This window comes from Ruditapes philippinarum, unplaced genomic scaffold (assembly GCF_026571515.1).
Source record: "Ruditapes philippinarum isolate M1 unplaced genomic scaffold, ASM2657151v2 ctg1061_1_1_1_1, whole genome shotgun sequence".
NCBI lineage: Eukaryota > Metazoa > Mollusca > Bivalvia > Venerida > Veneridae > Ruditapes > Ruditapes philippinarum.
Genome location: NW_026863400.1, coordinates 55,787 through 71,889, shown reverse-complemented (window position 1 = coordinate 71,889; position 16,103 = coordinate 55,787). Strand labels below are relative to the sequence as shown.

General features: G+C 32.8%; 2 protein-coding genes across 2 annotated transcripts; both read right to left on the bottom strand.

Annotated features, from left to right (window-relative positions):
* LOC132722007 (perlucin-like protein) lies at nucleotides 1–5,350 on the bottom strand. The gene is made up of 4 exons (XM_060706401.1): nucleotides 5,311–5,350; nucleotides 3,359–3,444; nucleotides 705–795; nucleotides 1–363 (listed from the first exon to the last, which is right to left on the bottom strand). Exons 1-4 carry the CDS (start codon nucleotides 5,348–5,350, stop codon nucleotides 140–142), a joined length of 441 nt encoding a protein of 146 aa, XP_060562384.1. The 3' UTR covers nucleotides 1–139.
* Nucleotides 5,351–12,473: 7,123 nt separating this feature from the next.
* LOC132722011 (perlucin-like protein) lies at nucleotides 12,474–14,768 on the bottom strand. The gene is made up of 5 exons (XM_060706402.1): nucleotides 14,709–14,768; nucleotides 14,322–14,408; nucleotides 13,731–13,816; nucleotides 13,079–13,169; nucleotides 12,474–12,808 (listed from the first exon to the last, which is right to left on the bottom strand). The coding sequence occupies exons 2-5, from the start codon at nucleotides 14,383–14,385 to the stop codon at nucleotides 12,588–12,590; spliced, it is 462 nt and encodes a 153-aa protein (XP_060562385.1). The 5' UTR covers nucleotides 14,386–14,408; nucleotides 14,709–14,768; the 3' UTR covers nucleotides 12,474–12,587.
* Between the last annotated feature and the right edge of the window lie 1,335 nt (nucleotides 14,769–16,103).

Sequence of the window (16,103 nt, the reverse complement as noted above, 5' to 3'; positions counted from 1 at the left end):
TAATGCAAATAGTTTATTTCTGTCTTTAAAAAAGGATAAATACCAAAAAAGCATTGTTTATAAAGATCTAATCGATTAAATTTTAGAATAAAAGGTACAGCAGCATTTGACCTTCTAATTTTGCAGTTATTTGTGTGTCTCATGCAGAGGCTTTCTCACATAAGAAATTAATTGAATGACTACAAGGGAAATCGTTCCATTGATAGGCAGCTGTGTAGCTGAAATGCACACAATCTTCATTATTTTTATGATTGTCGGGTTGCCTCGGTGACCAGTCAGAAAACGTAGCATGTTTGTTGGTGCTGGTCCATCGCCATATACCTTCATGAGACATGTCATTTAAACCCATCCAGGTATGTTGTGCTGTAAATTAGTTTAAAGGTGCTGACTAAATGTATTTAATTTGAACAAATAAGTTATATGGATAAGGCTTTTTGAAATACATGTAATCCAAGATTAGCTTCGTTATTATTATAAAGAGTTATAATTTTATATAATCTTGCATACATAAAACATTATGAAGACACCAATTTAGTCTTAAATAAACATGTAAAAATAAAGTGTTAAACATTTGTTTTTTCCAGTATTCAGGATTCCCAAATTATTTGACAAAATATGATAAAATTACACCTAATATTCTGATATTAATGCTAATAGAAGTTATTGGAACAATCTAATAATAAGAAGATTATCAAGGGATTTACCTTTGAATTTCTTCAGAAACCCTTTCAGAAAGGTGTTTTCAGCAAACGTTTCAAGTTGAACAAGGTCTGCTCCAAAACGTCTACAGTACAGCTGATATGTAAGTAAAGATAGTATACCTACTAAAGCGGATATTTAGATATCTTAGCCTAATTTTATCAATGGAAACACGTAAAAACATGCATTCATGTACGTAGTACTACGAAAATGTTAGTTGAAAAAGATACATACACTTAGATGTATTGACCTGGAGTAGTTCCCGTACAAAAGCAGTACCTTTTTTTCCGTTTAAGCTCTTGATTTTTACTTGCATTCCTTAAACAAAAGCAATCAGTGATCACATATGTCCCCTCATTATAGCCATAACTCAGCCAAAAATCTTTCAATCACAAAACACGTGTAGTATGCATAATTATTTGAGCTACCGATCAATCCTGTAAAGCTTTATCGAAATTGCATCAGTGGTATAAGAGGAGTAGTCCAATTAAAATCCTTAAAGTGCTATAACTGTAACAAAAATCAGTGAACCGACAAATTATGATGAGATGCACAACTTTACATAGTTTTGATCATTCCTGCTGCACCAGCAGTGTCTAAGGAATGGTCGAGACAGGCTTCTGTGTTGCTGGCAACACAAAAACACACTTTTATTCAAGGGCCATAACTCGTCAAAAATCATTCAAGTGGAAATCTTGTGTATTATTCGCAAGTATTTGAGCTACCTTTCAGTCCTGAAAGATTTAAATTGCATTTGTGGTATAAGAAGTGTAGTGCGGACAAATTTTATCAACATCCTTTTTATACAAATGTCATAACTCGGCAAAAAATAATTCGAGCAAAATAAAACCTGTTATTTGCGCAGGTACTTGATCTAACAATTAATCCTGTAAATTTTCATTGAAATTGCATTAGTGGTATAAGAGCAGAAAACTGGACAAACTTTGAAAATACTTAAATGACCATAACATCGACAAAAATTATTGAACCATTTGCACCAGTAGTTACAGAGAAGTAGTCCGGACAAGCTTCTGTGTATCTGGCAAGACAGAAGAAAGCTATTACTCGGCCAAAAATCATTCACCCGAAAAGCCTGTGTAAGGTATGCGCAAGCACTTTAGCTACAGATCAATCCTGTAAAGTTTCATTGAAATTGCATTAGTGGTATAAGAGGAGTAGTCCGGACAAACTTTAAATAAAAGGCATTCAAGGGCCATAATTCTGACAAAAATCATTGATCCGGAATAGGACTGATTTTACAACATTGTATGATTATTTTGGGTTATATTTTTATGTACGAGAATAAATTCTCTATGTATAATTTCGGTTACACATAGGCCTGATAACTAAAAGTTTTTTTCTATATTAAGAACATATTGGGATGTAACGAGACGAAATATCAATGTTTAGCGAGAGAGCGTATTGAAAATAAAGTTTTTTAAGTTACAACGATATTTGTATGGAAACAACTCGCATGCCAAGAGAGTAATATTTGGCATACGGTGATGACATTTTCTTAAGAAATGTGAAATGGTATGGATTAAGCTTGCTGGATAATGTTTTCTATGTTTAAAAGTTCAGAACGAGAATGTCTCCAGTTTAACAAAACGAATTATGGAAAAAAAATTGTTGATTAAAGGAATTATTTAAACGCTTTTGGAAAAACATTTATGCACATTATACTTGTACAGTTTGTGTTATTAAACAAAGAATAATTGATATATATAAACAATCATGGGATGCTGAAATTAGAACTTCAAATAGATTACAGTCATATAGCTGGTATAAGAAAGAATTAAAAGTAGAACGATATTTAGATGTAATACCTAATAGTAAATTTAAAATAGCACTGACAAGATTCCGACTATCATCTCATGATTTAATGATTGAAAAAGGTAGACATTTAAATATTCCCAGAAATGAAAGAATATGTTCAAATTGTAATATGAATGTTATAGAAAACGAGTACCACTTTCTTTTAGTATGCCCAAAATATACTAACTTAAGAAAAACCTACTTTAATCCATATTTTTGCCATTGGCCTACTAAGCAAAAATTTATCTCACTTATGAATTTAGACTCTGTTAAAAGTATTTTGAATGTCAGCAAATTTATATACAAAGCTTTCCATATGCAATAATTCTTCTTTATTCCAAAACGAATTTCATTATCATAACCTGATGTTCACTGCTTTGTTTTCTTTTTATCTTTTGTAAGTATTTTAAGTTAATGTAAACACAATGAAATGGATCTCTATATTTGAATTGTATTACAAAAATGTATTCAATAAACATAAATGTTGCTCGTAACAAGAAAAAAATATTCTTTGTAATATGTTTTACTATAGAAATAACACAACAGATAAATGGTAATAATGATGAAAAATATTGTTAAGAAAATACTTTACAATTAATTATGTTCACTCTGTTAAAAAATAATAATTTAAGATTAATTTGTATAAATCATTTGTATATAATTCTCTATTAACCATGTACTTGCCCTTATATGTTTGTATTATATATTGAAATGGCTATAAATGTTGTAACATTTAATGCTGAATAAATATTATGTTATGTTAAAAAAAAAAAAAAATTAAAGACCATTAACGCATTCGACGACTGTATAAAATAATACATTAAAGCATGTAAAGTGTACATACCCTTGCTGCAGAAAATGACAGCTTTATATCCAAATCAATATAGTAACAATGCCCGTTATACGCAAACCAACCATCTTTGCAGCAATCTAGTTATTTCAATGTTAAAAATAAATAATGCATTTATTTAGATTTTAGCAAAAGCAAAAACAATTTGTTTACATAAAACCGACCCAAAAAAGAGGAATAAAATGTATCAGTCGGAAGGAATGAATTTCATTGTTCACTGTTCCAAATTCAAAAAAGAGCAAATAATCAGTTTAAGAGTTAAATACATTGATTTAAGAATGACATGTAATCACCGTTACGGTCTTTGCAAGATTCATGCGACATTGATACAAACAAAAAATCTCTAACTATATACTTCAGTTTCATGATATGTGAAGTATAAAATTTTCTTTCATCATTGAAAATAAATTAATAAGAAAATATAAAACTAATATGTTAAAAGATTATTTCTTCTCGATGTAATTCCGTCGTTTTTATCTTTCCCTGCATTGCTTGTTGGCATCAGGCTTGTAATAACGAGCAAAGTTGCGAAATTAAAAGAACATCTCATCTTGCAAATTCCTTGGAATGGTACAATATTCCTGAAAAATGTTTAATACCATATAAATTACAATATATTATCTCAAACGATATGGTTTCATATTAACTCAATTAATAAACAACATAAATTGAATCATATTTTTGAGGAAGAACATGTTTTTAGAAGAATTAATTAAAAATCATCAGTGATGACAATAAACTATATGACGGAGCATTACGATTGATTAAAAGTAACAACAACCAAAACACACCAAGACGACAAGTTGACAACATAATCATCATACTAATAAAAATGAAAATAAAATAATTGTTAGGTATTAAAATACATGTATGACCATTTAGGCTAATTTACTTACGTACTGAGAATACTCCTTATCCTCGCTAGCGCAGCTGGTCAATGTTTACTTGGTGCGTGTATAATATTATATCCCAAAAAAAAATTTTTCAAATGAATTCAAGGATTTTAACTGATTATATGCATAGATACGCGTTATACCCCGGTCACATATTCACGGAATACGCCCACGGAAGAGCCACGGATTAACTCCGGCATCGTCCGTAGCTACCCGTACTGGTCAGTAGCTCGCCGTATTGTAACCGTAATCAATCGTAGTAGTCCTTGTATATCCGTAGCGATCCTTGACAATTTTTGAACATGCACAAAAGCGTATCCCTACTAGTCCGTATTAAACCGTACTGATACGTACTGGTCCATACGAAAACCGTACTAGTCCGTACTGATTCGTAGGCCGCAACTTGTCAATGATTTCTACGGTTTGGTACGGAGAACTACATATTTGTACGGTAACGCTACGTATAAGCTACGGTTTTAATACGGATTAATACGACTTTGTCACGGAAAGCCACGCTCGTAATACGTTGTACTACGGAGAGGCAGGGATTAGCACGGTCTTATTGCGTTGCAATACGAAACGGTACGGAATGCTACGGTCCACCACTGTTTAGTACGGATATATTTTGTATCTGTCCTTAAAATTCAAGGGTATAAATACTACCTTCTCGTTAAAACAGACATATCTTCTCTCTTCCCCTCGGTACGTGTACGTCGTTGAGAAGACACAGGGCTTCGGGAGATGATTAAAGAACCAACGCTACGTGTAAGACGGCAAGTTCGCCTGCTTTCTACAGCTCGGGGTAATGTTTAAGGCGGCACAACTTAGCTTGTATGAAGTAAGCTGCCGGTGTCCTGACTATAGCCGAGGGGAGTAGCCCTACAAAGTAGACTCTGGGTCGACGAGGATGGTGTGCTAGGGTGCGTTTGGCCCTAGCAACGCACCCTAGCACGTTTAGACGGCTTAAACGACATGCCTTTTGCTGTCACAAACAGCCCTTATCAGGGCTACCCTTTCATATTGTTAAAAGTTACTGTACATTAAGGGTCTTACTGACTGCCGCACAGAGACCATCTTTTGACTCAAAACTCATATCTTTGGCTAATACTCCGTGGAAATTGCATGGAAGTAAATTATTAACACTTTGTGCTTCGAAAGTAACTATTTAAGGGCATAACTGGTGACATGTCCGGGGTCGGATGGACCCTCATCAAGCATAAACAACATACATACATACAAACAAACAGACATATTTGCGTTTTTGTGTTGCGAACTTAATAGTGAACATTCAATAAACGATATATGGGATTATATGGCTGCAGCTGTATATTGATATGGCTCAGAATGCGGAGGCAGTGATCGAGATGCTTGGTAACATGCATAGAGGTAAAAAATAATAATATCGTACAACAATTCGTAAGTAATAGAATTACAGTTAATGTTACATATTTTAAAAAACATTGGATCGTGGAATTGGAGTAAATATGTACATAAAACGAAGTGTCGGACGCTGGCCCTTGAGTGATAATAAGATTTATTAACAAGCTTTTTATATATTCTTAAAACAAAACATTCACGATAATTAATGAAATTGTAAAATAAACAGCCAACTTTAAAATGAAAAGAGAAGCAGTATTAATCAACATTTTTAATTTTGATTACTAGTCCATTTTTAATCCAGAGGAGATGGTGGACTAGAAGTTTCATGTTTAGTATAAAGTTCTCATGGCCGAACTTGTTGAGGATTCGGCGTTCAAAAAATTTAAAATTCAAATAATCGGACCTGATATGTCTAAGTGGTCGGACACGAGGAGGCCGAATCCTCACCGCCAAAATCATTAAACTCTGCAATTCGTTTTCTAGATGTTCTTTTCTTGTGGGGCATTTTGAAAATGAACATACAAGAGGTTGTGGACGGATATAGTAGGTCTGTATAGATCCGTGGCAATTCGTTCTTCTCCGTATCAGACCGTACTTATTCGTACTAACCTGTGCTTATGCCGTAGCAGACCGTAGTGTATGCGTAGTGCGTCCGTTCTGATTCGTGTCGCTCCGTATGAAACCGTGTCGGCCGTAACAATCCGTGTCTCTCCCGTGATTTTACTTACATTTTGGTGGTAAATCCGTCGAACTCCGTACTCATACCGTTATGTGTCCGTACTGGAACCGAAGCGCACTACGGAATTTCACATTTCCGTAGTAATCCGTGAAATATTTGACCGTAGCTCTTCCGTGGGTTATCCGTGAATATGTGACCGGGGCATGTACAGAAAGGAAGTTTTATTTTTTGTAAAGTAACAGGACAGTAGTCAAAAATATATTTTTCATCGTATTTTTATCTCATTAGCAATATAAATAAAAATTCTCTATATTTAACTGCAGCATATTTCTTCTAGCAATTTCAATGTTTTCATACATCCTTACCATGTGATATAAGTGTTTTACGACTAAATACTAGATCAATACTAAATTGAAAATGCGATCTCAAACTTCCTTAATGTGAATTTTTGCTTTTTTCTCCTTGCTTTTGTTTTTCTGATTCATTTAATTATTTTAGACCAGTTAAAAGTTGTAAAAGAAGTCGGAATGCTGGTACCATTAAAATATAATCAAAGGTAAAATAATGAAGGTAGTAAAACCAACTTCGATAGTGGCGGTGAGATACCGAACGTGACAGCCAAAATTAAAATAACTGAATCAATTAAAGGGTCAGAAATAAGAACAACATTAAAGAAGTCCCTTACAAGTTTCATTAAATAGCAGTACAAAATAATAGTGCGTTTTCTTGTCCAAAGTGAACAATCATAAACGTCAACTAATACTCTCCTTGTATCTTTAGGTAAGGAATGTTGTAAAAAATAATAGCTACTCGTATTTTTTGCTATATCTGATTTAAAGATAAAAGGACAAAATACTTTGAAAGCAACGTTAAGATTTCTTCCTTGATCATTCTGTATAGATATGATTTTAAGATAATTCTTTAAATAAAACAGCTAAAAAAGGCCTATACAAAAAGTAGATGAAAACATTGTAAAATGTAAACAAAGAAACTTTTTGACAGGCTACTGTGTTTTTTAAAAATTCCAGTTTTTTAATAACAAAACAAGACAAACAAACAAAAACAAGATTGAAAGATTACACGATAAGGTCTAGTTAAATGTTACACTATTTTTTAAATGTTACACTGTAACTCAAGCAATGAACACTGTAGATACTGGTAACACTCGCCACAAGCTTTATCTAATTGGACTAGATAATAAACAAGATTTACAAAATACAGTCATGATATTAAGTAATCGGTAATCGTTAGATAATATTCTGTATCATTTATTTTTTACTGAAATTGGCGACCACGTAACTGAGGTAATATTGTAATATTCACTGACTGTATTTGTGGTGAAACACTGTGGTGAACCTTTATATATTATTTTGCTACAAGCAGACATTAAGTTACGTCCGTTTCTTTGTTATATCATAGATATCTTGATAAACGCAGCACTTCTAGCGGACGCTACCGTAAAATACAAAAGTTATTCAGTTGATAATTGATTATATTTTATCATCAGTGAAATACTGAACCTAAAGTTGCAAGTTAAATGTAATTTGAATAATTTCATTGTCTCTTTTCTAAAGTGTGAATGTATAAATCTAAATAACAATTCTGATAAAAGAAACCAGACTGAGTATTAAATAAATATTAAATAAATAATGTACTATCATGAACTACAAGAATACTATTAATATGATGTTATTGTAAAGCAAAACTGATATGGAATACAAAGAAATATGATATATTTTTATTATTTTTATATACTACTCAACCTTTGCTAAATACCATATGTTTGAGAATGATTTCTTTGGGTTAATTTTGTTAATGCCGTGCGAAAGGTTTTTAATGTTGATTTATTTTTGATCAATTCAGCTCTGAAGGACGAATTTAACCTTATAAACGAGTTTTATATTGATTTAGTGCTAGAGAAGAGGATGATACCCTCTTTGAACATTTCAGAACATACGGCGTGTTTTCCAAATTTGGTAAACTTTTTCTTTTTTATTAAGGTTTATGACTTAATACCGTGCGTGTGACCCGTGAATATCAATGGCAGCTTGGCGCCTTCTCATACTCTCTATTAGGTTTATGATCGTTCTTACGGGTTTGGCTGCCCATTCTTTGACCAACATGGCTCCAAGCTCCTGGATTGCTGACGAGCTAAAATTCTTACATGCAGCTCATTCCACATGTGTCCAATTGGATTTAAGTCAGTTGAGCCATGTCGATGCGTAAAGGGTATACGTATGCAAGGTCTATTCGCCCGCAAATTACCTTCATGCAGCCTTTTACGTACCGTCTGCGTTCAAACACGGACCCACACAGCATAAGCAAGGCCATTTCGAAAAGTAGTTGCTGTCGAAAACGTTGCACGCCATGCCTAAACGACCAAAAACAACATGAGCTGGCTGGTGTTGTGACACTTTGCCGACCTCCACCTGGCGGGTGTACCATGTTACCGGTATCTTTCCTAGGCTCTGATGATGACGGTGTGGTGTACACCAAGCGCCGCACCAACCTGGCGGAAAGTGGCCCCTTGCTGCGCCATCCCTACAGTACTCCATGACTCTGCTTCTTTCAAATACCGCCTTATGTTAGCATTTGCCATATCGAAGTGACAGAGTAATGTCAGCAGCTGGTAAAGTCGCCGTATAACAGAAGACATGTGATTGTACACCCCAATCAAACACATGAAAATATTTTGGTGCATGCTTTCCATGCTAACAAGACGAGTTGTAACGGATTAGTCAACACGATTTCATGTCAGGGAACTACCTCAAATTATTGCTCTATGATAATTTTCAAAAATTGGAAAGAAATCAGTTTTATACTTATGATAATATAAAAATTAACTTATGGTGCAGAGCAAAAGTAAAGTAGTATATTTTGAAAATATTTGAAAAAATGAATACAATGTTTTTAATGTATTGGCAGATAATTTTTATGTTTTGAAACGCTTTATTACGAAGAAAGTTTGCTTCACAACATGGCGTTAAATGTTTTTATGAAATACTATGAAAAGCCATGGTTGTCTTATATTGTAATTTTTCAATTGATTAGTGGTACATGTATTTCTTTAGATACAAATTCAAATAAGCGCTAATTTAATACTCGTAACATCACCAGTCATTTTATTGATAGTTTATTGCCCGTTGATAAATTATGATAGCTTTCATCCGTCTTTCATTATTTATCTTATATTATTGCTTCGTGTATAATATTAAAGGAGCGTGAATATTTTGTACTACTTTATTATACAACTGTAAAATATAACAGAGTTGTAATAACAGCTATTTTACCTGTATCAAAATCCTCACTAAAAACGTTTTGAAAACAAATCGTAATAATGATCACCCTATATAGTTAATGTCGCGCAATAGTGTATTCTTTTTATGACAGCTAGTATGTCTGATTGGCTTTGATACAGTGCAGAATCTTTGTAGCAATAACGTTCTACTGATGACCAGTCAGAAAATGGAGGATTCCTGCTGATGTCATGTCGTCTTCATTAACCCTTATCATTCAGTCATTTTCAATGTATTGTTAGGTTATGAATATTAACAGAAAATGTCTTCTTAATAGAGTTTATGCTAAATACTATTTTGAAAATACTTAATCGGCTCTAAAAAAGATGTATGACATGATTGTACAAATACGTTTTGGAAATCCTGCACTGCGTGACATTATTGGCATTACAAGACATTACCTTTTACCACAGGTTATCGTTATCAAACAGGCAAGTGAACTTGTAACTTTTCTGTTTGGAAAACAAAATTATGTTATCGCGGTAAGCTATTTTATTTTACCCAGTCAAACTTTTGTTACGGCACTTTTGTTATATATTAACGCATCGTGCAAACAGTTTGTTTAGAAAGAATTTAAGTACACATGGCCAATTCAGAACCTGACAACTATTCATGTTAATATCTGAAAAGTATTTGTATCAAACATATTTTCTAAGACATTGGTTTTCTTGATATATTGGGATTGTTCTCCTCTGAGTTTTTCCTTGTAAATTGTATTATGTTTTGTAATATAATACTGCTGTACACTTCCATAAAGAGGCTAAATCAAAATAAGCCTGAAACATTTTTGATTTTGCGTTTAGGGCGTTTTTTAGAATTCTGTTTTTACTTTATTTTTATGTTGGTAAATCCAATTGAAGCAATATTATGATAGTACAATTTAGGCTAATGCTAATGAAACATCCTACATATTTTTAATTGTGGGAAGGGATCATAGTCTGTTATTATAGTTGAAAAATTTACCTACCTGGTACTATAATTAGTTTTAAAGTTACACGCAAATTTGCGTTGCCAAACTCTTGTGCTGTTAATTGCAAAATGAAAAGCTGATGATGGGGTTCCATATCGAGTTTTCAATGTACTTTTTGATGGTATGGCATGGCAAGGTATGGCATGTATAGAGTTTGTTGAACCACGGATTTATATTAATATAAATCCGTGGTTGAACTAAATAATTTCAATGTATATGATTTACAATCTCGAGCAATGCGTTATTACCTTAGAACGTGGAAAAATACCCCCCGACAATGCTCTTTATAAGAAATGGCATAGCACCCACGTCAACTAAAATAATGGAAGTCCGTTGCTCACCAATGGTATAGCCGATAGTCAATGAATGTCAATTGAATTACTTACAAGATAGATTTTTTATTTCTAATGAAAGCAGTACAATTTATAGATGTAAAAAATTGGTAATTTAGGGTCAAAATTTAAAAGCTGTAAACGAACCTGGTAGAATTATTTAAAAACGTGAAATGATTTAAAAATAAATGTAACAAGGGCACCGCTAGGCGGAGGATTATATGCCCGAAAGTGATTTTTTTAATAAAGATGAAGCATGTGTAAGACATGGGAATTAAATAAAGTATTACCTTCTTCACAAAACAATCCTCCTTTGAAGTTTCAATATTGTGGTCCAAATGGAACTTAAGTTATGCCCCGGAAACTGTTTGCAGTTCTAAAGTAATAGTGACCTTGACCTTTGACCTTGTGACCCAAAAATCAATAGGAGTCTTCTACCTAATATGGACAATCATCCTATGAAGTTTGAATATTGTGGGCCACATGGAACTTAAGTTATCCTTAAGAAACTGTTCTCAATTTCTAAGTTAAGTGACCTTGACCTTTGACCTTGTGACCCCAAAATCAATAGGGGTCTTCAACCCAACATGGAATCATCCTATAAAGTTTGAACACTGTGGGCCAAATAGAACTTAAGTTATGCTCCAGAAACTGTTTTTAGTTTTAAGGTAATAGTGGCCTTGACCTTTGACCTTGTGACCCCAAAATCAATAGGGGTCTTCTACCCAATATGGACAATCATCCTATGAAGTTTGAACACTGTGGGCCAAATGGAACTTAAGTTATGCTCCGAAAAACTGTTTTCAGTTTTAAGGTCATAGTGACCTTGACCTTTGACCTCGTGACCCCAAAATCAATAAGGGTCTTCTACCTAATATTGACAATCATCCTATCAACTTTGAACACTCTGGGCCAAATGGAACTTAAGTTATGCTTCGGAAACTGTTTTCAGTTTTAAGGTCATAGTGACCTTGACCTTTGACCTTGTGACCCCAAAATCAATAGGGGTCTTCTACCCAATATGGACAATCATCCTATGAAGTTTGAATATTGTGGGCCAAATGGAACTTAAGTTATGCTCCGGAAACCAAATTGCTAACAGACGGACGGACAGACGGACGGACGGACGTCAGGGGGTATAACATAATAAGTCCGAAATTCTTTCGGGCATATGAAAATGGATGTGCTAAAGTAAGACTTAATAGTTTCATAAATTTGTAGAACATACGTGATATTGACTGTAGAAATGTCCCATCACCTTTAAAGTCTCTTTTTAGCTTGTAATTCTATATAGACTGTTCAATCATGTTTTTTATATTTTTATGTTTGCGTTGTGATTTATATAATAAATATAGTTAACTTATCAAATTATTATTATTGTTATTATTATTATTATTATTATTATTATTATTATTATTATTATTATTATTAAATTAGTTAACTCATGGACTGTGTTTTTTGTTTTTTCTATATGCGACTTTTTCCGGCACTTATTTTTCATTTTTTGTATATATATGGAAATTGATTGATGAGGCTTAGGGATTTCTTTAGCGATTCCGTTTTTCCTATTTTCTCTATTTTAATACACTATTTTGCAATAAACATAACAAACATGGTAATATATTTCGTCACATTCAACATAGCACATTTTTATGAACGCTGAGAAATGTATTTTAGTCTTTTTCGCACAAAGGCGTAAGTTCGTCATGACAAAGACCGTCATTCCACTTATAGTCTTTACCAACATAGAAAAGCACACAGTCTTCGTTGCGATTACCAAAATTATTGGGTTCTCCTGGTCCCCAGTCCGAAAACGTTGCATGCCTGTTTGTGTCAGACCATCTCCAGATTCCCTCATGAATCTTGTCAGTCAATCCCATCCACGTATTTCCAGCTGTAAATTTGATAAAGAAATATCTTCTATCAAGTTTATAATCAAATACTTTATGTATGATAAATGCTCTACGTTAAAGAAACGTTAGCTTCATGCTATAGCGTATGATATTATTCTAAATACAAAAGTGAAGTATTGCTTCGCTTTAAACCATGTGATGACAATCGTAAAGCCTTGTTACCCAGGTGTTGTCAAGTTGCAATCTTTCAACATTATTTGAGTTGTCAACCGTTGCAATTAAATAAAATTACAAAAAAGTAAAATGTTTACCATTAGTTTTCTTAAGAAATCCTTTGAGGAAAGTATTTTCATCTAGCGTGTCAAGCCGGACAAGGTAAGCACCCAGACTTTGACAATACACCTGAAATTACGAAGAATAAACATGTTCAATAAGAAGTTGTTACTTTTTTTTGTTAATATAGGTCTTATTCTATAATTCTACAAAAAACGTTAGAATTGTAAGTCATATAGCTTTCAACGCTATAACCGTTGTTTCTCATGATTCAAACTAACAGGAAATAAGATAAAAAATATCATGGCATAAAATTCAATAAATAGAGATGTTATATTTTCAGAAACCAAAGTAAAAATATTTCTGGTATTCATAAGTTTGTATATGCTTATTTTATATATTTGTGAATGTTTGTTTGTTTGTTTCATTTTACGCCTTTTCCCAACAGTATTTCAGTCATATAGGCTAACCATCGTTCCTGGAGAGTTACACCAGTACTAGACTACCTTCCTCCGCGCTTAACTACCAAAGCATCTCCCGGGGATCGAACCCACGCCAGAGAGGTAACTGGATTAGAAGTCATCGACTCTTACCCCTCGACCACGGAGGTGGTAAATATTTGTGAATAAAATACAGCTAAATATTTATTTTATCTATTGCAATATAGAAACATCTCCTTGTTATACATACCCGTGCAGCAGAAAACGTAAAACGATTTCCATAACCAATATGGTAACAATGGTCTTTATAGGCTATCCAACCATCGCTACAGCAAGCTACAACATTCAGTTTTAAAAGACGTATAATATGCAAAGAGTTACTTCCTAATTTTGTAAACAACCTTACTGTTTAACATTCATTTATTAGTATTAAAATTTTTAAACAAATTTGATTATTTTGTTTTCTCTGCTTTGAAATACTTATTGATTCGCTTATTACCATTTTTAATTTAAACTACTAAAGTGAAAGTATTTTGCAATCACTCCGCATTGTAGACCTTTATGAATTTAACTAACCATTTATAAAATTACCAACATCCTTATCACTGCCAATGATAAACATGTATAAAAACGACTATCTGTCAAAGATAATTATACCAAATATGAACAAAAACATACCGTATATACGAGATGCAATTCATGAAAAAATAGTAATATTTTTGCAAAACAAACCGTCCTATTGTAGAGAGAATCATAACTTATTTAATTACGTTTTACACTTGTCATTCCGCTGATTTGTTATGAACTAGTAATGCCGTTAGTTATAAAAGTATTTTTTTACCTTTTCCATTAATTCCTTGCGCCAAGCATGCAACGACAAACAGCAAAACTATTACAGTCTTCATTTCGCTAAAGTTTCACGTCGTATCTAAAGCTCATTATAAAATAATTTCTTTGATAAACATTTAGCTCGTTAAAGGTTATTTCATATTAATTAATTAATAATCATATTTTACTTCTCAACGTGTTAAAAATGAAAACCTCCTTTTTAAAAGTATTTATGACAAAATAAAAGCAAAATGAGCAGAAAAAAAAATCATCTTACTTGAATTTGTTTTCAACAAACTAATAAAATCCGTATCTGAAATATTAAAAAAAAATATGTTTCATAAAATGCAAAAGATGTAAACGGGTATTTGGATATTAATCTTAACTAAATATAATTTACAAAGTCTCGCGAATAGCACGCTGACTGGTGTGACCTTTTGAAATATGCTCTCTTATAAGTCCTTGCGTACCTGACAAATACTTTTCGGCAGAGTGACCGACCACTAAGAAAAAAAAATCATGTCTGTTTACTTGTTCACCCGGATTATGATTTTTTAACTTGTTAATGTTATCTCGGCTGATCAAGACAAATATATCGTCAGCAAATGCACATGTATAAAGAAGTATAAGGTTGAACATAAACAAAAGATAGTAACCAACGATTTTGTAGCTTTAGTATTACGTAGCAATTAGTTCAGACGCAGATGAAAGATATATTTTTAAAGCAGAATGCAAATGGTTCCGTTGAAAAAACCATTTACATTCTCCCAATACAACATCAATCAATGCCTGCAGTCTTCATGTTTTGTTGTTTTATTTTACTTTCAGAAATAGATTTGACTTTTGTTCCGTAAATTAACTAAATTTCTGGGCAACGCTATTTAACAGCAGGTCGATTTTTCGTGTTTTTTTCTTATTGACAGGAAGGGTCAGTCCCTTGGTCATGCTATCAAAAGCAATAAAAGGAATATAAAATTTAATGCTCAGCTGTAACTGTTTCACCATTTTGTAATATCTACAAGTGCGTTGATGTACAGAAGAACATATATTTGTGTAAATACATGTATAAAAATTCAATAATTTAACCTGAAGAATATTATATTATATACATGTATATTTGAAAAATTGATATCGACCGAATTCAACCTTACACAGTCAACTTATGCGATACCAAGCATCACAATAGCATATGCATGCGATATTCTCGAGATATATTTTAGAACAACAATGGTTACATGTATTTAAGCGATTAGGCATGTTGTCACTAATGTTCAGAAATAATATATACATGTAGTTAGTTTAAACATATTTTATTTAGCAAATTTACAAGCATGTATCATTTAAGTCACAATATGTATGGATAAGTATATACTTGTTGAAAGTTCATGTCACTACAACATTCCAAACTTTAAATGGCGTCTTGCTTTCACGCTTTAACTGATGGAGGAAGATCAAATGTTGCTACAATGTAAGTGTGCTATTTCCAGAAAGTCGTTGTCTCGCACGAACAGAATGGATATTTTTTCACACATTAAGTAAATGAAACTGGCACCAGTCCTTTAGTTCTTAAAAGCAAATAATTTCGAACTTTCGAATATAACCATCCGGCCGCATTTGAATCTTATCCATCTTTTATCATCGTATTAAAGAATACAATACAGGTTGATGCCCGGTTTCATCAAAAAGTGGATATTTTAAAAATAAAACGTTTCTCATTACATTTAGTTTCTTCCTGTTTATACAGGTATCTTCATTTTATTGTAGTATCGTTTTAAACATACTTTTCGGATAAAAA

Coding starts and splice junctions, on each gene's coding strand:
- LOC132722007 (XM_060706401.1), bottom strand. CDS start 5,350: ATGAGTTTTGAGTCAAAAGATGGTCTCTGTGCGGCAGTCA. Junction 3,445..5,310: donor TGGTCTCTGTGCGGCAGTCA/GTAAGACCCTTA, acceptor TGAAATAACTAG/ATTGCTGCAAAGATGGTTGG. Junction 364..704: donor GTTTCTGAAGAAATTCAAAG/GTAAATCCCTTG, acceptor ACTAATTTACAG/CACAACATACCTGGATGGGT.
- LOC132722011 (XM_060706402.1), bottom strand. CDS start 14,385: ATGAAGACTGTAATAGTTTTGCTGTTTGTCGTTGCATGCTTGGCGCAA. Junction 13,170..13,730: donor TTACGTTTTCTGCTGCACGG/GTATGTATAACA, acceptor TCGTAATTTCAG/GTGTATTGTCAAAGTCTGGG. Junction 12,809..13,078: donor ATTTCTTAAGAAAACTAATG/GTAAACATTTTA, acceptor TCAAATTTACAG/CTGGAAATACGTGGATGGGA.